Source organism: Rhipicephalus microplus, chromosome 7 (assembly GCF_043290135.1).
Source record: "Rhipicephalus microplus isolate Deutch F79 chromosome 7, USDA_Rmic, whole genome shotgun sequence".
Classification (NCBI taxonomy): Eukaryota; Metazoa; Arthropoda; class Arachnida; order Ixodida; family Ixodidae; genus Rhipicephalus; species Rhipicephalus microplus.
Window position 1 is genome coordinate 84,346,538 of NC_134706.1, and position 25,614 is coordinate 84,372,151.

Below are 25,614 nucleotides of genomic sequence, written 5' to 3' on the forward strand. Positions count from 1 at the left end.
GCACAGAATGGAATCTCAGGCTAAAATATAGGGCAACTTTGTTTTCGGTCACGTTCATTTTGAGCAAACAAAGATTATACTTTTTACGTGGGTAAGAGCAAGCAGCACTTCGAAAAGTTCATAGAGCATAGCAGTGCCTTCAGTAAAGTGATCATTTGAATGCAGCAGTACACAAAAAAATGAAATTAAATTAAGACACATTGATTATGAAGGACGTTCAATTCTGGCAAAACGCGACATATCTTGTTCTTTTTTAGGCAGTGGTAGGCCCAACTCACCAAAACAAGTTGCATAAACAATTGCTTACAAAGCATCTGAAAGGGTCAAATAAAATACTACGTATTTACATTCAGACAAGTCAAGCCTTGATAATAAAGAATAGATACATATAAGGATACAAAATTTCATGATTCCTCTGCCTCGTAAGCCCTTTATTGGCAGTTGGCACTAAACCATAAACAGTTTACCAATAACTAGGCAAGTTGTTATCACTGTTTTTTTGAAAGCTTTCTTGTCAGTATTAGAGTTCCAATCACAGTTTCACAAAACAGCTCAATTACTGCACTAATGTTGATGAGAAACTAATATCCCCTGTTTCCGTCATGCTACACGCCTTTCCAACGTTGCCTGCATTCAGTGCAGCTAACAGCCTGAAAACCAGTTGTGTACAGTCACTCGGAAAGCTACGAGCCACATGATCAGTCCCAAGTGTGAGCTCTCTTTTTCTCATGCATTTCAGCATCTGAGGCAGAAAAGCATAACTACTGTATCACCACGTCTAGTAACTGGTAGGTCTAGGAATAAAAGCAAAAATGAAACAGCAAGGCAGCATGCACCTACAAGCTTTTGCTACAGAACACCACGTATGTTTCCTCTTAGTGCGTGCCTTCCCAGTACAATGATTTCGTCTTTTGTTTCATAATTTTTATTACATTTCAGTTACATAATTACTGAGCTACGGCACGGTGCAACTGCAAACCGTGACACGGCAGCTGAAAATCGTTCTCACACATTTCATGGAGCTTGGTTTGAATGCAGGAGTCATGAGGCTGCGCATTTCTTTCCATCGCTCGCTTGGTGCATTGGTGAGACTCGTTCTTGCTATGCGGTGATGACGCGATGCCACAGACACCACCTGCATTCGCCCGTATGCAAGAAAATGTGCAAAGTGCAACGGTATACAATTTTGGCTAATAGTGCTCTTTAACTAGTCAGGAATCTTCCAGGAAAAGCAGTATATCAAGTACTGGAGGCCTTTAAAGGACCCCTGACAAGGAATTTTGAAACTCCAAACGCTTGCGTCGTTTGAGAGCCCCTAGTGTGAGGGCCCTTCTGACCTATTATTAGTGACGAGTGTTGCTTATAAGGTATTTTAATTTGGTCTTAAAGTAAAAGTAAGTGCTCATCCGAGCATTCAGGTCCAATCGACAATTTCTGAGGTTAGGTGTAGACAGAGGTTCCCCCCATGACATAGCAAAGGTTAAGCAAGTATTGTCGACATCGGAGAACATTTGTGGGGGACACACAACACCTCAACTGGCACCTGGCAAAAACTATTTTTTGTCACCCCTCTTGCTCTGTTGTCGGGCTGCTTTCTATGTGGTTTTGGCTGCTTACACCAGGAATGCTTTCCTTTTTTTCAGAGGTGAACACGGTCAAGGGCCCCATATAGTTTTGTTTTTCACCGTTCGCAAGTCCCCAATTCGAAAAATAGCTCGTCCGGCGTCACCGAAGTTTGACTGCACGTAATCTCAGGTGCTTCCCCCCTGTGGGGCGCTAATTTCATAAGGTATTTGGGCAAGCATTTAAAACTGACAGATGATTCTGAATTAACAATGCTAGCAATAACTATAGGTACAGTGTGTTAGAGCACTTATGGTACACTTTCCGCATTACCACAAGCAACAAAACAAATTACTGCAAAAAAGACGCAAGTAAGACTTTCACTGTCAGGGGTCCGTTAAACCTCATTTGAGGTCAAGGGGAAAACACTTGTCGGGAAAGATATGGAGCCACAAACACTTCTGCCTAACGAAGTGGACCTGTGTAAAACTTATACACATTTACAGCTTAGGGTTGTTCCACTACCAACAAATATTAAGGGCAGATCATTTGTTCTTTAACTTCTTAATGCACATCATTTGCAACTTTGACCTCCCAATGAGACCAAGAACTTATACATGCAAACTCTAATGAAAACGTTCACTCTCCGTTTCACAAAATCATTGCTTGTCAAAGCCTCATGAATACTCACACCACGACTAGCAAAGTTCCCGAAATCCTTCACTTGGATCTTGCGAAGCAGCTCGGTGTTTTTCACAATTAGAACTGGTGTACCACCATTATAAAATCTGCAACAAAATTTATGCACATATTAGTGCACACTAAGCTCATTTTGAACTAGGACATACATTTATGTAGGGGTTGGCTACACATCAATCAGGTGCCAGATACATACAGAATTTTGTTACTAGCCCTGTTCACTTAGGCTTAAGCTGATCCTCACAAGAGCCTGTCAGTCTGATAAGAACATACGAAAAAAAACATAATATCATAAACTGTTCACTGTTGCATGCAAAATAAAAAACAATATTTACCCCACAATGTCCCCAAACTTCTTCATCCATTCATCAAACGCCTTCACAGACCCCTGCAGTAACAAGAACACCTGCTTATAGGGATGCAAGTTTTGATATGCAATCAGAAAAGCAAAGTGATTAGGAATATTTATCTACTAAAAACACCACATCCTCTACGAGACCAGAAAAATAGCCTGTTTTCTAGTAATAAGGCCTGTACACAGTAGTAGCCTTACTACGGTTACGCCATGCTAACAATGATGCCAAATTCCAAGATCTCACATGAATGTGGAAAGATCATATATAACACATTATTTGCCCTCACACTACAATTAGGCTTGACCCAGATGTGGAAGACTGTCAGTCACGATGACTCAAAAGCAGAATCAACATAGTTTACTTGTTTGAGCACACGCAACATGCCTGCCCTTAACTACAGTCGAACTACAACATTTTTTAGACAGCAAAGATGCAAGAGAAGAAACAGGCATGAGAAACCCACGCTAAGCAGTGTAAAATGCATACTACAGAACATCAGCACAGATAAAAAAACATGTGCGGAATTCTTAACAAATGCCAAGACTAATTAAGATTGTTCATTAAGACATTAATAATGGCCACAAGATTAGACAAATCATAGTTTTTCCGTCCTCACTTTTGTCTCCAATGAAACACATCCAAAGAAAATGTGCAAACATGGAGGACATCTCACTGCCACAAATGCCACTTCCTAAAAGATGCAACACACAAGGAAGTGTACTGTTCAAGTACGAATCGGTGCCCTAAAAAGTCTTCCGTATACCAGAATCCTCTCTCTGCTCCCTACAGTAGGCAGGGCATAAGCAGCTGTGACGTATTACAGCACAATGTGTCAAGAGCTACGCAGCACCTAAAAGCACACCATAATCGAAGACTCCAGGTTCACTCTGACCATGTGGATTTCTTACACAAGCATGAAAAGTGAGGTACGTACAAAACTCACAGATTAAAACATCAAATTTTTCTCGTATAACAGCTGCTATGAGCAATGGCTCGTAGTAACCATAACATGTCCCTGCAAATTCCACCAAAGGTAACGTTGCCTCTGATGTAAGTGTTTGCGTTAAAATTAATATGAGATCAACTGTGGCAACTGGTAACCAGAGTACAAGAATTCCTTTTCCCTAGATTTTCGTATTTTAACTTGCAAGTGATGTGTATTTATGCAACAGTTGTAGCCTTCGGATTTTGATCGGCTTATTAAGTTGGTGTGGACTCCTTTTCCAGGCTGTTCACTTCTCCAGAAAGTCGACTGACTGTGAAAGGAGGGGGGGGAGGGAAGCTGAGTCACTATTTACTGGAGAGTGACTTGTGACAGCTGGTTTTAGTCAAAAAGCTCCCACAGCAGGGAAAAAAACTGATCTACGAGGCGTGTATTGCCATAATGTGGTGGTTACAGCAGAAAATCAAACACCCAACCGAATTCAATGGCTTACCAATCGTTATAGTGAATCGCCTCGAAAATCTGCATCTTAAGCACAAGGAAATATCAGAGATGGTGCGTATTTTACAGATGTGCACCCGCCAGTGGGCTCACACAAATGTTCCACAGCGTGGCCTGGGCTGGTTTGACTAACACAGCGGTGCTAAGGGTCCGACGCCATCACCGAGATATCATCCGAACATTCAAACATACTGATCTGTTTCTCAAATTTATTCATGTTTTAGAAAAAGTATAGATGCTCGACATAAACGCCGGCTTTTTTCCTTTTTAACGCCTGAGAGCACACCTAATATCACATTACGCTTTCAGCTTACTTTACTGAGAATTTCCGCAGTGTTGCCAGAAAAGAAACTCGGCTCCGGTCCTGGTATTCCTAATTCTTTGAACAAAAGGAACCGTTTTCGTCGTTGCCTGAAAAAAAAAAAAAAAAAAAAAGATAGGAAACTTTAAAGCGTTTCGTTTGGATGGAGTATACAATGAGTTCTGTTTCAGTGATGCATAATGCAAACCACAGTAGCTTTTACGTATAACATAGTCAACCAGAATTCACATCAATTGTCAAAAAAACTTGATGGACTCTTGAGCTTCTCGTTCAAGAGAAGAACACTATGGCATAATAAGTTACGTTCACAACGCCTTTTAGCTCACTATGCATGTTTCACTTCTCGGTCAACGATACAACCACGTTGTCAGGAAAGGAGATTCTCCCCATTTCAAGCTCTCCTAGAATGCCTATGGCAAGTACAGAGTTGCAAAGTGCCCACCACAGCATAATTTATCCTTTTATGAATGTGCAAAGTGCCCCCTGCATGTCTGTAAGACATCATGTGCATTTACTGACATACACACTTTGTTACTGCTATTGCTGATGATGATGGCTAACCATGCCTGAGCGTTTTGTAACCGGTGCGCCTTTAATCTACCCACTCGTGCATCTCAGATCATGTGATGCCCAGAGTGGTCTTACCCTTGAGCCACGCAATTTTGCATGAGTGAACTAGGCTCCTCACAATACATGAAACCTGCATAGGCATATTTCCGAAACAGTTTCGAGCAGTGGCGTGGAACTGTAGCAGGAAGGACGCCTTCTTGCCATGGGGAACACCCTGGATTCAACGTTCGATTGAGATTCAAAGGCACGATTTTTGTTATTGCCAGTTTCCAGTCAATTCAATAACCCCCTCATAAGAATTTTTGTGAAACAAGCTCTTTATGTTGTGTTAATACATGGTGCTGTATTAGGATAGTATTGGAACAAAGAGGCATCCTTGCCACTTTTAGTTCTGGCACCCTTTGCCTATTTTCATAGCAAGCAAAGCCTATTTTCATGGCAAAAAAAATCAATAACCATTATAATAGTACGTTTGCCTGCGAACATGCAAGCCATTACTTTGTTATTGTTCCTGTACATCAAGAGTAAAAAATAACTGCAAGTTGTAGAACATGTGCAACCAAGCTAGCAGAAAAAAATTTATACTTTGCACACTTTCAGGTGTGAAAACAGTCTCTACTCCTGTGTGTGAAAAAAGAATGCTTCCCTGTCAACCAATAATGCAAAGTATTCGTGAAAACCCTGAAATAGCACAGCTGCATGTATATTCATGACAACATTAAGAGCTGGTGCACAAGGGTAGGAAAACCTAGATCAACTGGTATGACAAAGTGTCATTTTTCTCCTTTGACTCAAGTGTTCTCACCACCTATTCACAACTGTTAATTGTTAGTAGCAATCAAATTATTACTCAGTTAACCCATCATTTCTCTGGCACCATTTATCAGTGACATAAAGCACAAAACCACGCAGTTACTCTCAAAGACAAGAAAGGTGTCACTGCTTACAGGTTAACAAAGCACTACATATAAAAGATATCCGCTTATGAAGTTGCACTGACTCCGCTGGTTTAAGTATTCTAGCAAAGGTAATGCAATCAAAGTATACTAAAAAATTTCCCAGTTGTGTGAACCAGTTACCCAATGCACTGAGATCATGATATTCATTTGTCGTAGCTACCTATGGTTTCACATTTTTGCATATTTCTTAAATGTCTCCCATAGCTTTGTTTTTTATCTCTGTGTAGTGTCACTGCATCATTAAACATCATGTGAATTCAGGTAGCACTGAGCCAGTCAATCATATAATGAATGTGCACATACTTACGGATTCAAACTCAACATTTTATCATAACAAGTAGTATTAGGAATTGCTTGAGATGACCACGCCAGGTTGCAACAAATCTGGTCTTTCAAGATAATGTTGGCTCTGATCTTTGCGTTCGAGTCCAAATCACGCCGAGATGATCCAAACTGAAGACACTGGAAACCACAGTATTTGCCTTACTTTGCCCTAAATTGTCCTGTTTATATCTTCGAGTACTGCACATCTTTACAATGAGTAAATGTAACAGAAACTAACATATTTTGCACATACACAACTGTTCAGCGTTACAACATCTCTTGAACATGAACACCTCAGGCAGTTATAACCCATTAAAGGAGTGCTGACAACGAATTTTATATATTTTTGGATTGTTACTCTAAGTAAAAACACTAGTTTCAAGAACCTTAAATGAGTATTTTTGTGCCTGGGAATGGCTCCAACACATCTTTAATACTGCTACCTCGTACAAACACTTTCTGTTTAGATACTGAAAGGGCAGCTACTTAGAGAGGTATCATCGTAGTGTGACATTACAGGGAAACAGCACGTCCTGAAGTATTACCAGCATATCTGTCATCTGCTCACGGCTCATATAGACAACAATAAATGAATTGTCATCCAGTGACCCAGACAGTGACACAGGCTACATGCAGGACGCAGAGTTCGCAAACCTATCGGAACTGTGTTGACTCATTGGGATAATGTCCACTGCGGTGGGGCTGGCTTGCTGATGCTAAGCAACGAAAACTTTAAAATCAAAGTAAAAATATTGTATACACGTCGTCTGACTCCGGTGTGTTGAGAGCATTAACACTGCAAACTAAAGAATCCAAAAATGTTCCTTTTGAGATGTCTTAAAGTCCTATCAGTACTTCTTCAAAGACCAAAGACAAACATGCTGACGCAGAGCTTTTTGACAAGTTTTCGAGCTGGCCTGAAGCTGACTTAATCCTGCTATGATCCACTTTTCTCCCACATATACTTCGCACCTGTCTATACAAACGTGGAATGTTGTAAGGAGGAGAATGTAGCAAGAAGTATTTCGTTTCATTGCTAGCTGTCTATTTCAAAAAGGCAAATGTTCTGCACAAGTACGACGCACATGTTGCTCACGTACCCACGCGCAACCTGAAACACACTCTTCTTCATGCGAAAGATGAATTAAGAGAATAGTGCCTTACTGGCATGGTTTATGAAGTCCATGCACAAACTGTTATTGTGTCTACATCAGTGAATCTGGATACGTGGAGCGATGATTGAAACAGCACAGCAGTGATGCAAAAAATGAGAAAGCATCATCTAACGCCCCCCCCCCCCCCCCCCCCTGAACATGCACAGGCCTCAAATTATGCACTAGACAGGAGAAAGACATCGTCCCTAGTAAGAAAGAGCCGACTTCAAGACTGTATCAGGAATCCCTGAGGATAAAAATGGGAAATAACATGCTCAGTTGCGCAGATGGTAATCTGCACCACCACATACACGAGATGTTCCGGTCACGTGCTTTAGCTTCCTTCTTTTGCTTTTTATTTGAACAAGGCTACCACTCCAGGGTGCCAATAAAACCACGCATTTTCATTCTCTTGTGGTCGGGGTTCTCATCCTTTCATTCATTGATTCTTCCTAACCAGATGGGTGTCTGTCGAAGCCATGATTTCATTTTATTTTAATAAGTCGTCCCAATGGTAAAACTGCACAGCGAGTTGTACTCAGAGGAATAGAAAACAAGGTCAATCGAGAGCTCAGCTTATACAAGGACACGTTATTCCTAACTGACCTTAGGCTACACTGAGGCCACTTGCACAAAGAGAAGCGCATCCTCATTGCAGTTGAAAAAGCTTTTTTTATTAGTAAACTTCACATTTTCAACATTTATTTTGTGCTAGACAAAGTTATTGTGAGTGCTCCTTCTCAAATCTTAGTGATTTTTGACTGGCATCGCAAGGCACTGGGTTTGGGCTAGTCGGTACTGATCCATAACTTGTGTAACCGTTAAAGGCACGTACGTAAGATTTTAAGCACGTATGTAACTGAGATTTTGTTGGAAGGGCACACCAGAAAGAAAAAGCATGAAAACAAGACAAGAATGAAAGAACAATTGGAAAAGGACATGCTATCACTATGCAGAGTTCATTCGCGCCAACACGTGTCCAGAGTGTATGCGCCAGCATGGGTCTAAGTGAAGACTGATTTGGACAACATTCCGATAGCGTCTGCAGAAGTGCCAAGACGCATTATGTTATGTCTCATGCACACACTCCAAAAAGTGCAGTTCCTTGCTTGTCAAGGCAACCCAAGGAGCACTAACCCCAATTAAATAACCCCTCTTCATCTAAGCTGCCTCGACAATTAGTGTACAGTCAATGTCCGAATCCCAGTATTATTGAAAAAAAAAAGGGTACTCAACCACATTGATTTGACTGATATGTGGGGCTTAACGTTGCAAAACCACCATATGATTATGAGAGACGCCGTAGTGGAGGGCTCCGGAAATTTAGACCACCTAGGGTCCCTTAACGTGCACCCAAATCTGTGCAGCAACCACATTGACAGTGATGTGCGAGATGCCCATACGTACCTTATTGCGATGCTCACTTGAACGGACATTGGTACAGCGACCTGTCTATAGACTCGGTCACAGGGAAGCGAAATTCTGTACACCACCCTCGCCAAGCAATCCACAAACTTGTATCGATGCTTTATTTGATACACATTCCTTGGGTTCTTCACCGACAAAGTGAGAGGGCATAGCTGAAATAACTTCTCAGGTGCTGATATTACAACTTTGACTCTTCTTACGTACTCGCCTTTAGCGCTCACATAAGTTATGGCATTGGAAAACAGTCAAGTCTAGCAAAGCTTAACATTAGTTCTCTGCAACAATATAAGCCTTATTCTGTAAATAATCCTCTTTCTTACTAAAAAAATTTTGTATATAGTTGTTTTGTATCGGTCTATACAAATATCATGACAGTTTGTAAGCAAAAAAACTTAGCAGTGAGCTTTTTAACCAGTTTTTTGCTTTCTTTGACGATCATGAATTGTTAAGCAAATCAGCTGCTCACCAACTTTATATAAAAATGTCGCCAAAAGTAGAGCGGGGCAAGAATATCTATCTGCACAACATGAAGAAAGAAGTGGACACACATAATTTAAGCATTCCTGTCCTTGCGAATCTGCAGCCTTGAAATAAACGAACGATGGTGAAATTAAACTGCATTTACTTAATAGTAGGCAGTGGGCTATTCATACTTCGGTCATTTATACTTAAACGTCTTCTACGAACTTATTTTAAAATCATAATAAACAGTGTTTTGGTTCATTCTTGAACAGAACAAATTACGGCTTCGCCAGTAAAAAAGGCGTGCGCATGAAAAGAAGGGAGACGGGGGGGGGGGGGGCGCCACCCTTTTAGCCACCTAAGATGGGGGGCGATGAGTGCCCATACATTGACAAAATAGGGAAGGGAGGCGTTGCGATGAGCCTTCGCATTCCCCCCCTGAATGGCAACCCTGCGCACGAAAAGTGTTTCGGAATAGCTCTAAATTTGTCTCTGCAAGAAATATTACTGCAAATGTCCGAGTTTCCAAAAGCTAGACCTCGAAATGACACATCTTAAATTAAACCAAACTAACCAAATGGGCCTTCGGTTGATGGCGATTTGTACGAACCGCATCACAATCAGCGGTTAGTACAGCTCGTCCTTTAAACACTTTCATATGTCTGCACTTGTGACTCTGAAGATGGTGAGCGTTTGAGGCATCCAGACAAATGTAATTCAAAGCTACAGCTCACACACATCCAATATATAGAACAGATTCGTCGACACACACGAGCCACACTCGAAATCTCCCCGCAGCGCGACGTTGCGGGTAATTTTAGCAAAGTACGAATAGCGAACACTCACCAAATGTACGTCGTAAGCAGCGTAACCAATACGGCAATCCACAAAGACAACAACATGCTTTCTTTTGTGATGATGCCTTCACTTCGGAACTGTGAGTAGCGTCACCGCATTTAGTTTCCCGCCACGGCACATGAAAGCTCACTACCACCGACTGCGATCGTTTTGCGTGCCGCGGCGGCGTAGGAAACGTGTGTGCTTCGGACGGCCGCTCCAGTCCTGAACGCGTACCCATGCGCAAAGAAAAATAGTTCGCATAAACTTGCTGCGCCACAGTGGTAAGTGGGTTAACATACAAAAAATCGCATAAACAAGAATGCATACAGAGTTCCTGCATATTACAACAGCTAGATTGTGATTTAAAAACTGATGATTTAGAGAGTTGACTGTGTGAGTGGATGAAAGGAAGAGGATAATGTCTTTTTTTTTTTTTGTATAGTCTAGATACCACGAATGAGAGCATCAGCACCTTCTTTGAACCGAAAATGTGCGGTGCAATGCTTACTAGGAACTTGCCGCAAACAGCTGCAACACTCATGTAATTGTTTTTGAGGCCTCCGAGATGTGACAGCACGCGCTAGTTTCGCTTTTATATTCGTCTCTTTCCCTCTCTTGGTCTCCCCTTGAACTTGTCCTGACAGGGTCGGCGCTTAGCCGCGTCTACCGTGGCCGCGTCCTTGCATGAGAGACATAATTTAGTACATTCTCCTTTTTCTCGGAGTCGCCTGTGAAAGTGATCACTGTTTTTTTTGTTTTTGTTTTTCTTTTTAGCGTCGACACATGCACGCGTGTGGCAGACAGGCCATAGATGACACTGGCCTTTGAGCAACGTCTGAGGTCGGCAGTAATCAAAGCTGGATGTGAAATGTACATGCAAAAGATAAAAATGAGCATAATAGTTGGTTGGGGCACGTTGACAAGGCTTTGGGTCATCAGGATATTGTGAACATTCACTTTGCCTAAAACAGCAGTGACCACTAACCAGTCGAAATAAAGAAAGCAATCTTTACAGAGAAAAAAACCCCAGGTGGTCGAAATTTCCGGAGCACTCTACGACGGCGTCTCTCATAATCACATCGCAGTTCTGGGGCGTAAAACACAACTACTACTAATATATTAACGTTTACAATAAAGATATGAAGCAGTGCAAGTACTTGTAAGACACCTACACTCCCGCCTGCCTATAAACGTTTATCTTGACTAATTGCAAAATAAAACAAGAAAAACACAATTGCACTGGCTCCCCAACTTCCTGCATTGTCTTTCTTTTATTGCGGTGTTTCCGGTTTACTCATCCAGTTCGGCAGGCCACCTTCCACTTGTGCTTTTCTTTTTTTTTTTTTTTTTTTGCAGTGGCGCTATACGCTTCATGACCCGCAGGCCGGGAGTTGATACAAGCTGCAGCGGGGTAGCAATTAAATTTGATGCAGGTGAAATCCTATTATAGAGGCCCTTGTGCAATGCCATATTAGTAAACGCTGTTCGGGACTTCGGGCAGTTAAACATGACACATAAATATCAATACATGTCAATATATATGGCATATTTATGTCAACCAACTAACCAATGGCGGCGCGTCTATAAGCGTAATGTTTCTTTAGCGATCACCGAAAACAACATAAGCTGCTGCTAGCATGTGATATGTGCTAGAAGTCTTCCAAATATATATTGAACGCCCGGTTTGTAAATCTCTAAAAACTTAGAACAAACTAACGAATTTTAATTAGAGGTGTAATGACACTTTGCTGCCTTTTGTTAGCTATTATAATTCACTGCTTCAACTGAAAACGCTTCGTCTGGCGGCCAACATACAACGAGAAAGCTGGCACGTTATGCTAATCTCGCAGCACGTGGTCCTGGCAACTCTACGCCGTCTATCTTTTATCACCGAGGTCATGGTCCCATCACGCCTGCCTCTTCCGCGTGGGTAATTTTACCGTATCAGCCTCTAGACAAGCTCGTATTCATATTCTCCTCCACTGTCACTATATATAGCATAGCGATCCTCACTCGGTTTAACCTACACTGCTCCGTTGGCGCGACGCTGACGCTATCACTAGAGCTATTCTATATTTGGTATTCTCGCTAAACCCGATGCCTCGTTGTGGAAGTCGTCCTATACTCAGAAAAGATAAGAACAGCGCCAAAAGTAATAATGAACAGACCTGCAGAAGGACGCACTTATCTACGAGTCAGCCCACTATAGGAAGAGTGCTGTGCGACACATCTCCTGCACGTGATCTAGCCAGGTCAAGCGCATTCAAATTGACCCGTGGCGTAGTCACGGGGAGGGGAGGTTCAACTCGATCTCCCTCAAAATGTTTCAAATTATCTGGTGTTTGTACACACGTACACGTAGAAACGCACGCACGAACATATATAAAGTATGTTTGAAACACCCTCCCCACAAAAGCTTTCACGCTACGCACCTGACATTGGTCGATGAAAGCATGCGTGAAACCCGGCGTAGCGATAGAGCCGCACTTGAATATTTTTGATCCCTTGTGGTGTCTTCGCGACACCCCTTAATTGAATTGTACGTATACCTTTCATGTTGGCCGCATGCCATTCTCGTCGGCTAAGGCTAGAATCCACCCAACTTGTGGCGTCGAATTCGCCTAGAGAGATTGGGATCTTGTTCGAAGAAGATATTGCCAATTGTGTGTATCTTTCAATTAAGCAGTGTATTTATTTGGCGTAGCCATTGGAGGGAAAGAGAGATTGTGTTTCACTTCCGGCTCCCAGAAAATTAATATGTTTACTATGCATGTATGCACGCGCCCACAAAGGCTCGCCTGAACATGCACAAAACGTGGTCTACTACTGCCTCCCTCTTTCCCCAAAAATGTTCCTACCTCCCCGAAGAAAATCGGGAGGAAATGCGTCCCTAACACCCTTTAAAACTCGGCCAATCCCCTGCATTGGCTAAGAGCCATGAGAAGAGGAGAAGAAGAGAGAATAGAAGAAACAAAGAACCTAACAGCCACAGACACTTCTGTGAATAATGAAAAGCCAACAGTAGGAATTGCCTCTGATTACCACGGTTGGTCATTCTCAGTAAGACTGCCAGACTTCACTCTTGTGTTCGAAGCTGAGCTCTTGGCTATTATTTTGGTGCTTCGAAAACTGCCTTCAAACGAAGACAATGCAATCATCGTTACAGATTCTCTTTCGGTGTGCACTGTACTCACAGCTTCGGAACAGTCAAGAGCCCTATCGACATTGCGTGCATTATTTCCACCTCAGCTGAAACTCCTGAAGTTAGTAAGGGTCCCAGGCCACTGCGGCATGCAGTTTAATGAAATGGCCGATTCATTAGCCCGAGCTTCGCTTGATGGTCCTCTGATCTCAGTACTCCCAGAAATAGAATACGTAGTATCCATCAGATATAGAAAATTAGCTATTTATACAGGTATGATGGAAAATATTACTAAATGGATGGACTATCAGCACCTGAGATATCTCTGGAAACATCACTGGAGTCAGTCTAGAAATTTAGAAGTTATTTTAAACAAATTTTGATGTCGTGTCACCCCTGATAAACTTTTATTTACACAGAGCTGGTCTGGTGATATCTCCCGTGCCCATTCTGCGAAGAGGCGGAAAGAATTGAGCGCTAGATGTTTACATGATGCCGGAACTATTCATTATTAGGAAAAGACTTTTAGTTATTCTGTTTTTCACAGTATGTTTAAATTTAACTGCAGATAATGTTCTCAGTTCTGGCACCTCCGGCTTGAGACATTGCCACACGAACGTATCTGATGCGTTTGTAACTTTATTCAAGAATCTGAGTGCATGTCAATATGATGCCTGGTGAAATATATTATTGATGAATTCTTGTGATATGATTGATAATTGCAATGAAAGTCGCACATTCATTCGATTGCGATCGGGTGAGGTAAACTCAACTGCCTGGTCTAGTAAACTTTTGGTCTTCTGGTGTAGTATAAGGTCTCTTTTTATTTTATTGACTCATTTTTATGTCATTATTATTTAATTTTTGAAACATAATGTGCTAATGTCTTTTTCTTTGTTCTTTTGGTAATAGGCTCACAATCAGTGTATCACATATCCACATTCTTGGCCTCGTTATCAAAGACCCCAACTCATTTTTGTCGAGTCTCTGTTATCAAATCTTCACGTTTCCCTTCAGTATTTAACTCCTCATACCCTATGCTCGATGCCAGTGGATTTAGTTTTCGATTACATTTTCCCAAAAAATGCTGTTACTTCCAAAGCATGTTCTGGAGGGCCTCCTTCAAGGCCATCTCAGTCATTTTCCTACTTACGTGGTAATTTTGACGGATGCAACGCAAGACCTTCAGAAGGCTGAAGTAGGCATTTTTTCTCATCAGCTTAATTGGTCTTGTGCGCTCCGAGTGCCTGGCTTCACGCCAATCTATCTCGCAAAATTCCCGGCAATTACATTGGCTCTTCGAAAACTAAGTTCTCTGCAATCAAAAGCTATTATTTTCTCGGATTCCTTGTCTGTTTGTGCGCATTTAACGTCCGCAAAGCAGTCTCCTCTTCTCAGGATCTCTTGTACCGCGTCGCCTATCAGAAGTTCGGTTTCTTTGGGTCCCCGGGCATGCTGGAATTGCACTAAATGATACTGCCGACTTGCTCGCTTCAGCGCCCTTAAATTTCCTGACGGTACTAGTAGCTCCTCAGTTTGCTTTTATTACTGCCTAACGATTTATACGCCTGTTAGTCTTAAAAATAACGAAACATCGCTCCTATACAACCCGATTAATTTCGGCACTTGCAATTCACATGGAACACCGTGAAATGGCTTTCCTCTCAAAGTGAGGTGACCCTCACAAGCTTTCGCTGTAGAGTTTCTTGGTTAAATTATTATCTTCACAAGTCAGGATTTTCTCTAACTAACCTATGTGCCGTTTCCGAGGAACCGGACACAATGGATCACTTCCTTTTCACATGCCGCCATTTCGCCTCACTCGGCCGAATATTTTTCGAGTGATCGACTAGTATGCTGTGATTGGCAGTTAATGCATCCACTTTTTTTATCGTTTGAAGCCAGTCAGTTGGGTGCAAGCCGCAGTGCTATTCTGTCAGCGCTACATAAATTCATTCAGGCAACCGGAAGAATACGCTGCTAGTGGTACCGCCATATGAATCTAATTCTTTGTCCCCCTTCTTCGTTTTTGCTAACTTCTTTATATATATTGAATTATGGAATTCTTTTGCCCTTTTCACCCTTATTTAAAAGAAGTGTTATTATTGTCCTTATTTGATTTCTCTCTTCAAGCAAGCATTGTACAAAAAAATTTACATTATAAGGTGGAGCGTGGCTGATCCCTCTTGTAGGTATGAGCCAAGGTCTTCTAGGCGACAAGACAAGACATATAGGCTACTACAATTTTTCATGGCAGATCTCCCAGAGTGGGTATGTGCCAGTGCTTACAGGCAGCAAACAAACAAACAGGAAAAAGGCAGTTTGGAACGGCAAGAGGCGTGGACATGTGGTGGTCGCGGCTAGCCGTTTGCTGCACGTCCATCAGCTGAGCTCCTGGTAAAGTGCCTCAGTCTTCGCAGCAACGTACTGTGACCTGCGAGGAGTGACCAGGAGGGTTACCAGTTCAGCTCAGCGAGACATTGCTCCTGGAGCGGCGCAGAGGTTCGGCGGCTGTGCTCCGTGGGCCGCGCTCTTGAGGACTAGTGAAACAGCTGTGGCGTGTACGTTACGCAATGGTTACCGGATACTACGGGAACCTGACGAGTGCCCCGACGGTGCATCGGACGATCGTTCTTCCGGGAAGCTTCGTTCTTCAGGGACGTAACCGGACTTCGACCGATAACCGGAGCCACTACGTCAGGGTCAGCAAGCCATATTGAAACTGTAAATATTTTCTGTATGTTGAAGGGACATGATGTGTACGAGAGACCTTGGTTTACATTAGTGGGTTGTCACCACTTGTTGCGTAAATAGCTTAACTTTTACTCTCTTTTTATCATCCAAAGTGATTTTGTTTCGTTCGCCATCTAGAGACCATGACGATGAGGTTTTCAAGCATGCAATAAGGTTGAGAGCAGGGCTAGTGGTGACCGATCATTATATCGTATGGTAAAGTAGCACCCCTTTTTAGAGGGGCAACAGGGACTAGAAAGACGCAAGACCCTCGCTACACTTGGAACTAAATTTACTTCAGAAAAAGTATATGCAATGAAGTGCTTGAGACAGAACTGCAGTTCTTTCGTGCACGCTTCATTGTCTCCGCGTACTTCAAAAAAAAAATCGCAGCATATTCGCAGAGCGAATGATTATGAGTAGGGCGATGCGTCCATCAGTCCATTCGTGCCTCCGTCCGTCCGTGCGTCCATCCACGCACCTACATGTTCGTCCGTTCACGCGTCCGTCCATCTGTTCGTCGGCTTGTCTGTCTGTCCATCCGTCCATCCATTTAGTGAACACCCCAGGTACCGCAATCTCGCATCTTTTCATCATATATTCATCCTACAGAAGTACCACCATCCAGCAGACATTCCAAGGACTAAACCAGAGGTGGCTACCTCCTCCTCCTCCTCTTCCTGCTGCTGCTGCTGCTGCTGCTGCATACATACATACATACATACATACATACATACATACATACATACATACATACATACATACATACATACATACATACATACATACATACATACATACATACATACATACATACATACATCACGGACACACGACCCACGGCATAAGGAGCTTTGCCCCTAAAAATAGTGACAACTGAAAAGTACTTATAGGCATGAAAGTGTACCTCTATCACCAGAGCCATGATTGAGGGTGAAAATCGCCCTTCATCGGCATGGGAGGTGGCTGTGGGAGCAAACACATCTTCGCCACCGGTGGTATTCGTTGCCCAGGTTGAGCCATCTATTCGATTGGAGGCGATGGCTCAGGTTCGCCTCACTCCATTTGGATAGAGGTGGTCAGGGTTGGCTCCAACTCCTGGTCAGGGCTAGGACCCATCTCGCTGCGTGATTCGTATTAGCTTGGAGGACGGCAATGACCGTTCACCAATGACGGACACTGGCGGGGCTGGTTCGAAAACAATACCACTCTTGCTCCTATTTTTTTCTTTGTGACATGAAAAACAAAACGCAGTTCTTTAACCTCACAATAAAACCTCCGCCAGCGGGAAAAAAGAATCACAGCATAGGCGCACAGTGACTGATGATGAGTGGGCCGAAGCGTCCGGCCTTTTGTTCGTTCTTGCTTCCATGCGTCCGTCAGTCCTTCCGTCCACGCGTCCGTTCGGACGTCCATGCGTATGTCTGTCGATCCGTCCGAGCGTGCGTGCTTCCGCCCACCCGTGGTCCGTCCATCCGTATGTCTATCCACGCGTTAGTCCATCCATCCATCCATCCATCTGTGTGTCCATCCAAGCGTCTGTCTGCCTCTGTGACCGTCTATGCGTCCTTTTGTGCGTCAGTCAGTCCATCCGTGCGTCTGTCCGTGTGTCAGTCCGTCTATATACGCGTCTGTCCATCTGTCTGGATATCGTTTTGTCTGTCTGGCGGTCTGTACGTCAGTCCGTCCGTCCATCTAGTGAACACTCCAAGTAGCGCCATCTCACATCTTTTCATCATATATTCATCCTATACAAGCAACACCATCCAGCTGGAATTCCAAGGACTAAACGTGAGATGGCTACCTACTACTACTACTACCACCAATACTACTACATACATCTGAGACGCAGAATCGCTGGTATCTCGAGTGCTCTCAACAACACGAACGCCTTCATACAGGTGAGCGCTCTCCACTAACCCCTCTTGCGGTTTCGGCGAGCCCCAGGAGGGCAACCAGGCCCAAAGGCCATGCCCCGTCGCGCCACCGCCGTGCTAGGCCTTGCGACGCGTCGCGCCGCGGCCTCCTCGCCTTGGGCCAGCATGGAGGTTCGAGTACAAGGCACGGACATGGACCCAGGCCAGTATGACCCTCGGGACTGGACCGAGGTCCTCAGAGCCCAGGCAAACCTCCGGGAAACACGAAACGCGACCCACGGTACGAACGCCGATCCTTCTGTGCGAGAGACGCCGAGCTAGTCGCGCGAGACTCCGCAGACCGCCACAACTCCCGGGCTACAGAGCTCTTCGACGCAGCTGCGCGTTCTCCATACAACCGCCCAAAAGATCAAGCAACTACCGCCCCTTCCACTCGACGGATTTAAAGTGGTGTTCCGCTCCCAGGGAGGCCTTGACCTTACGACGCTCCAGCCACGCTACCTCCTCACCGCTCTCATGCAGGCCGCTGCGCTGACCGACCCATCTACGCTGACCCTCCGAATTCACCCTGTCAATAACACTTGCACAGTGTCTGCGGTGAATGAAAAGGACGCGCTCAAGCTTGTGCAGCTACAGCACATCATCTACGACAAGCATGAGTATGCCATGACGGCATACATCGCACCCCCCGATGGCTCAGTCAGGGGTGTTATTACAAACGCCTACTGGAAGGAATCACCACAAGAACTACTCGCGGACTTGATCTCCCACAACCCACACGAAACTATACTAGACGCTCGACGAATGGGACTCACGCGATCGATTCTCATTACCTTTGGACAAGCCACCGTCCCACGAAAGATTGTTTATGGTGGAGGACTGCATCTGTGCACGCCCTATACACCAAGGGTCGAGACGTGCAGTAACTGCCGGACCATAGGCCACCGCACGGATGTATGCATACAACCTAGGACGCACAGGTGCCCCAGATGTGGCCAATTACACCTGAAGGAGGCAAATCCAACGTGTACTCCAGTCTGCATCATCTGCGAAGGCCCACATCTGTCGGGGACCCGGGAGTGTAAGCACCGGCACCTACCTAAAGTAACTAGACCCAAGTCACCACGTGAACCACGATCACAGGAAGGAGTAGACCACTTACTACGCGGTGCAAGCACCAAACGCTCTGAGCCACATGCCGGCCAACGAAAAGGGCAGTCGAAGAGTTCCGACCAACCTACATGGGCGGACAAGCTGAAGACGCCCAATGGGACCAGACCACCGGCAAGCAACACTCCGCCTGCCCCGGACCCCCGTGACCAGGAGCTCCGGGCCCTGCGTGTGGAGGTAAGCCGTCTCACGACCCTTCTAACACAAAGCCCTACTCCCCCCTCACCTCCTTCACAACAGCCGTCCCCAGAACAAGTCACCCCACCCACTGCGCAGTCACCCAACAGCCCCGCCACACACTCCTCACCCCCCCCCCCCCTTAAAAAGAAACGCAGTTCAGACTCAGTCGACGATTATCAGGCTGACCTAAGAAACTTGGAAGCCAAATTTGACGCCAAATTGGTAGCGTTGGAGGCGCGCATCGAAGCTAAATTTTCAACGATAGTCGAGCAGCTGTCTACTCGTTTTGAGCAACAGATGGATGCACTATTCACACGCCTAACCCAAACTCTAGAAACTAGGTTTACGCAATTTGAGACCCGCCTTCAGAGGCTCGAAACTACCAGCTCATCACATGAGGGGTCTTCTACCTACATCTCACACACACCTGCTCCTTCTATTTCACTTCCACTACAGCAACAACAACCAATCCTAGCTCCGCCCACGCTCCAATATGGCGGGTCGTGATACTTATACCCACCTATCACTAATCCAATGGAACTGCCGCGGCTTTCGGGGCAAGCACGCACCGCTGCAGCTCTTAATACCTGCCCTCCCTACCATACCCAAACTTCTTTTGTTACAGGACACGCAACACCAAGCCAAACTTCCAAGTTACCATGCAGTACACTCAGACCCCACTGACACTCCCCGAGTGTCCACACTTATCCATCGCACCCTTACCAACCAAGAACACACAATCACCTCCTCCACTCCGTGCGTCCTCATAGAACTCATCCCCACGAAACTTAACACACCTCCGATTTTTATTGCCAATATCTACCACACCCCACGCCAGGCCATGGCCACTCTCGATGTGCTATTGCAGAGAATTCACCGCATCGCGGGCCGAAACCCCCTACTCATAGGCGGCGATTTTAACTCTCAGCATACAGACTGGGGTTATCGGTACACCACAGCACGGGGTCGCAGGCTTTGGACTACCATTCAAGACTTGCGCCTCACTACACATAACAACTTTCTCACACCAACCCGAATCGGCAATAGCGTAACAATGGACACTAGTCCAGACCTCACACTCAGCCGTTCTCTCAAAGATATCTCATGGTCTCGTACACAACACACACTTGGAAGCGACCATTATATTATCGCCATACAAATACCTCACACACCACACAGACCTCGACTCCTCACCCACAATCTGATTCACTGGGACGCTATCCGATCCGCACGTCAGGAACTCCCCAATACCCCGATACAAGACATTGATCATTGGGTCTCATCTCTCCTAGATGATATAACCGCACTCACACAAAAGATTACCACACCACCCAACACCCCTACATTGGACACTCGCTTAGCCCACCTCTGGGAGGCGCACCACAGCATACTGGAGAGATGGAAACGACAGAAACATAACAGAACGTTAAAACGCCGACTGGCTACGCTACAGACACAAATAACTGCGCACGCTGAGGAGTTGTGTCGTTCCAACTGGGGTCAGGTGTGCAACAGCATAGCTGGCAACCTCTCTACCAAGTACGCATGGCACCTCCTACGGCACCTTATCGACCCTACACACTCACGCACAACGTCACAACATCACATCTCACGCCTACTTCACAACTCCACGCTTTCCCCTGACACCCTTCTGGACCAACTACGCACAACACACACGGCACCCGGCACCTCCTCCCCTCTCCCGTCCTACACGGGAGCCCCGAATGAAGCCCTGGACAACGACATATCGGAGCAAGAGGTCCGTATGGCCCTCCAGAACATCCGAACAAGCTCTGCACCGGGGAAAGACGGGATAACTAACTCCATGCTCCGTAATCTGGATGATCAATCAATTGCACAGATTACAGATTACTTTAATAAATGCTGGAAGGAAGGCACCTTGCCGCAATCCTGGCGCCATGCCAAGATTGTATTCATCCCTAAACCTAACAAACCCCTTACCATATCAAACCTCCGCCCCATTTCACTCACATCGTGTCTTGGGAAGCTTCTCGAGCACGTTGCTTTAAACAGACTGACTCAACACATGCACGACCACAACCTATACCCGCACAGCATGGTGGGCTTCCGCCCATGTCTCTCCGCCCAAGATGCCATGCTTCAACTGACGCACGGCATTCTTGATCCTCTCATCCCCGCTTATACTAAAGCCGACTTGGCCCTGGACTTAACCAAGGCCTTTGATCGAGTAGAACACTGAGCGATCATGGCGGCTCTCTCCCCCCTCAATGTGGGCGTTCGTATGTACGCCTACATACAAGCCTTCCTATCAGGACGCACGGCCAAGATTCATAGGGGCCCCCATGCGTCCCCTCCCTATACCCTCAGTGGTGTAGGCACTCCGCAAGGTTCACTCCTTTCCCCTTTTCTCTTCAATGCCACACTCATTCCCTTAGTCCGCGCTCTTCACAATATCCCTCACCTTCACCACACTCTCTATGCAGACGACATCACACTGTGGACCACCCACGGTAGTAATGGCGACATAGAGGAAACCTTACAAACCGCCGCAAACATTACACAACAACACGCACAAAGCATTGGTCTCTCCTGTTCCCTGGAAAAATCTGAGCTGCTTCTCATACGCCCTTCACCACGTACTCTTCCCACTGCCCCCATCACCGTTACTCTGGACGGGCGCCCTATCCCAGAGGTCGACACAATCCGAATCTTGGGCCTTCAACATCCAAAATAACGGCCGTAACACTTTCACTATCCGGAAACTCAAGCGGGTGACGGATGCGCTCTCGCACCTCGTCCGCAGAGTTCCTGGAAAACACTATGGCATGAAGGAACACGATTTGTGTCGTCTCATTCATGCCTTCATACTGAGCCGCTTCCTTTATACAATCCCGTATCTCCGACTTCGACAAGAAGAAATAGCCACCCTGGATGCTATGCTTCGTAAAGCCTACAAGGTGGCCTTACACCTCCCCCCTAACACACAGACCACTAAACTTCTTCAGCTTGGGCTCCATAACACCACACACGAACTCACTGAGGCCCACAGACGAGCGCAACACACTCGTTTAGCTCAGACTTTCACCGGACGCTACATACTTAACACCCTCAATATTCATATACCAGCAGCCGACCCCACACTTCTACCAATCCCCCGACCCATACACACACAGATAATAGTTAAACCTCTCCCAAGAAACACCCACGTTACCTACCATTCGGCCCGCCGCAAGGCCCGTGCAAAAGCTCTCCACAAATACTACGGTTCTGAAGAGGACGCCGTATGGGTGGATGCAGCTTGCACGGGCGACGACGCGGCAGTTACAGTCGTTGATCGCACACTCCAACCCATTGCAACTCTCCACCTTCCTCCTGCATCCACCCCGGGATCCTCGGAAGAAGCGGCGATCACGCTTGCCCTCGCACACACTGATGCCCGGTACGTCCTTTCCGCCTCGAAAACCGCGATCCTAAATTTCGCGCGAGGACGAGTCCACGAGAGCGCTTTCAGAATTCTCAGCTCGCCCACCAAAAACCCGGCCCGCCATGTGGAGCTGATCTGGGTGCCTGCGCAGTCTGGAAATCCCGGCAACGAAGCCGCCAATGACCACGCCCGAGGTCTCATCAACCGGGCGGCGGCGGAATCGGAGTCGGGCTCTTCCAGGAAGCGCATGCATTCGTTCAACGAGATGACCCAGTCATATCGCGCCGAACGCCAGCTATACCCACCACCCCACCGATCCCTCAAAAATTTGCACCAAATATTATGGCGTCGCCTTCAGACCCGCACCCTTCCCTCCCCCTATTTTCTTTCCCGCATTTACCCGGAAGCGTACGCCCCGTCCTGTGCTCAATGCACTCACCCCCACGCTACCCTTACCCACAATCTCATGAAATGCCCGGCGGACCCTCTCCCGCGGGGCCCGGAGCCACTGACCACATGGGAGGAATGGGAGACCTTGCTGCGCTCGACGGACCCGGCCAAGTAGAAAATCACCACTGACCGGGCCGCCAACGTCATGGAACTGCATGAACTCATGAACGCATAGCGCAGTGGGGTCGTGCGGGGACCCTGGGACGTAAGTGCCCAAATCCTTTGGTCTAATAAAGTTTTACCTCCTCCTCTGAGACGCACGAACTCACGCTTGAAAAGCTCTGCCTCCCCCCCTAAAAACCATGCTCGCCTTGCCACGCATTCCCCAAATAGCAGCCAACCGCAATGCCACATTCACCGACGCAAACAGTCCGCACTGGCACCACGCTTTGCTCGGCGTGGCGTGAGCTGAGTACGAGCGACGAAAGGGCCACACGTGTAATGGGCGTGCCACAGCCAGGTTTTCTCGTTAGTTTTTCGAGCTGGAGGTCGGACATTTTTGCAAGGTCTGTGACAGACCGTGGTTCGACTCTACCCTGTCGATGTCAAGGAAAGACATGCAGTAAAGCATCAGCCAGAAAGGTGACAAGCTCCTAATACCGACCAGCTTCACTGTTTGCTAAGGTGTGCACGGCTTACCTAAACTTAATTACATTTGTTCTTTCAATATTTTACTGTGGAGTGGATGCGAGTGAACTGCGAGTAAAGTAAAGAAGGAATAACAATGGCTATAGTTACTCCACTCATAGCGCATATGGCGTAGTTTGTATATGGACTTATTTGCACCAGCTTTCGAGTGATGCAAGCAGATATACATGCCATCTATGAAAGGAGACGATTTGGCCAGTTTTATATTCATGATCGATGTATTCTTTGCCGTAGAGAATACGGACGGCATGAAGATGGGGACAAGAGCAGACTACTTAAACTTTATTTTCCATGTACCACAATTATATGAAAGACACAGAAAAAAAAAGCAGTCAGCTATTATTAGCTCGTTTGGCCAATGAGCTTACACTGCTGTCTCGTGCATACGGTGTACAAACTTTGTTTTATTGTCAGTTGACCTCTAACTTCCATTCTCACTTCTTGTTTAAGTCAAATATATCGTACGTGAAAAAAATTGGCAGATCCCACGTACAGTGGGAATCGATGATATGCGATGCACGAATGAGGAAGGTTGATATGTCACTCTAACATCAGCACAATGTTACGAGGTGGAGGTAAATTATGCCGTACATGACTTCCGTGTCATGATTATCATGCTTGGATGTGTCGTTCACCTTTGTCATCTATCCACGTCACGTAATACCAATTTAGTACACGTGGAGCTAGCGAAACGCCCGCGAGCACTCGGAGCGTGGTATGTTGTCATGTTCTTACAGGACACGCGTGTCATGATTGTCATGTTTGCACCAGTCATGTAACTTCGTCATCCATGGACGTCACGTAACACCGAATTCGGTACATGTGGAGCTAGAAAAACGGCCACGAGCACATCATGAAGAGCTTAATATACTCCTACGTTACACTCACGCGGGCGCGCGCTGGGCACAGTGACGCTACGTTAGCAAAACGCGAGCACTCAATAGTTTGACGCCAGGCGCGACCAGCGTCCGTCGGCCTGACGGCAACCGGTGCGAAATGCGACATGCTGCATTTCGCGCCGATGCGTTACCGAGACAACACTGCGTCTCCCTCTTTTCGTGACGAAGGGACGCCGGACGTGCTGAAACGCGCATGCGTCAAGGCTACGCAGCGCGGTGGGCGCCTGCGAGTATATGACAAGGCCGGCGCCCAGCGTAGAAACGCCGGTGTGACGCGACGAAATGAACGCCGGCGAGCACGCGGACCTCGTCACGTCGCAATGTATTGGTGCTTAGACTGTGGTATGTAGTGATGTTCTCACATGACACAGATTTCATGATTATCATGTTTGCACCATGTCACATACCTTCGTCATCCATTTACGTCACATAATACATCCATTTACGTCACGTAATACAAAGGTGAACCTAGGGAAACGGCCACGAGCGTATCATGAGTACGGCATGTAGTCATGTTGTTACACCCCACGAGAGTCATGATTATCATGTTTGGATGTGTCACTTACCTATGTCGTCCGTTCGCGTCACGCAATACTGAGTTTGGTGCATGTGAAGCTAGCGAAACGGCCGCAAGCGCATCATGAGCATAGCGTGTAGTCATGTTGTTACATGACACGCATCTCATGTTAATTATGTCTCCACCGGTATCATACCTTCGTCATCCCTTCACGTCCCGTAATATCAAATTTGGTATAAGCAAAGCTAGCGAAACGGCCACCAGCGCATCATGAGCGTAGCATGTAGTCATGTTGTTACATGACAGGTATCTCAGGTTTATCATGTTTGCACCAGTTCCATGTTGCACCTTCATCATCCATTCACGTACCGTAATACCAAATTTGGTATGTGACGCTAGCGAAACGGCCGCGAGCGCATCATGAGTGTGGCTTGGGCGGGCGGGCAGGCGGGCAGGCGCTATAAGTGAATG

At 45.9% G+C, this 25,614-nt stretch overlaps 1 protein-coding gene across 3 annotated transcripts in view; it reads right to left on the bottom strand.

The window, feature by feature from the left end:
* The window catches only part of LOC119179917 (cytochrome P450 3A24), a 36,191-nt gene extending 25,882 nt beyond the window's left edge, over positions 1-10,309 (bottom strand). For 2 of the 3 annotated variants that reach the window (XM_075869389.1, XM_075869388.1), the window contains exons 1-5: positions 10,128-10,309; positions 4,377-4,473; positions 2,598-2,650; positions 2,255-2,351; positions 1,010-1,135 (exon numbers count right to left, since the gene is read on the bottom strand). In XM_075869389.1, the coding sequence (XP_075725504.1) occupies positions 1,010-1,135; positions 2,255-2,351; positions 2,598-2,650; positions 4,377-4,473; positions 10,128-10,183 (429 nt within the window). In that variant the 5' untranslated portion in view covers positions 10,184-10,309. Of the gene's footprint in view, positions 1-1,009; positions 1,136-2,254; positions 2,352-2,597; positions 2,651-4,376; positions 4,474-6,220; positions 6,376-10,127 lie in introns of all 3 variants that reach the window. The other variant, XM_075869390.1, reaches the window with a different exon arrangement.
* Between the last annotated feature and the right edge of the window lie 15,305 nt (positions 10,310-25,614).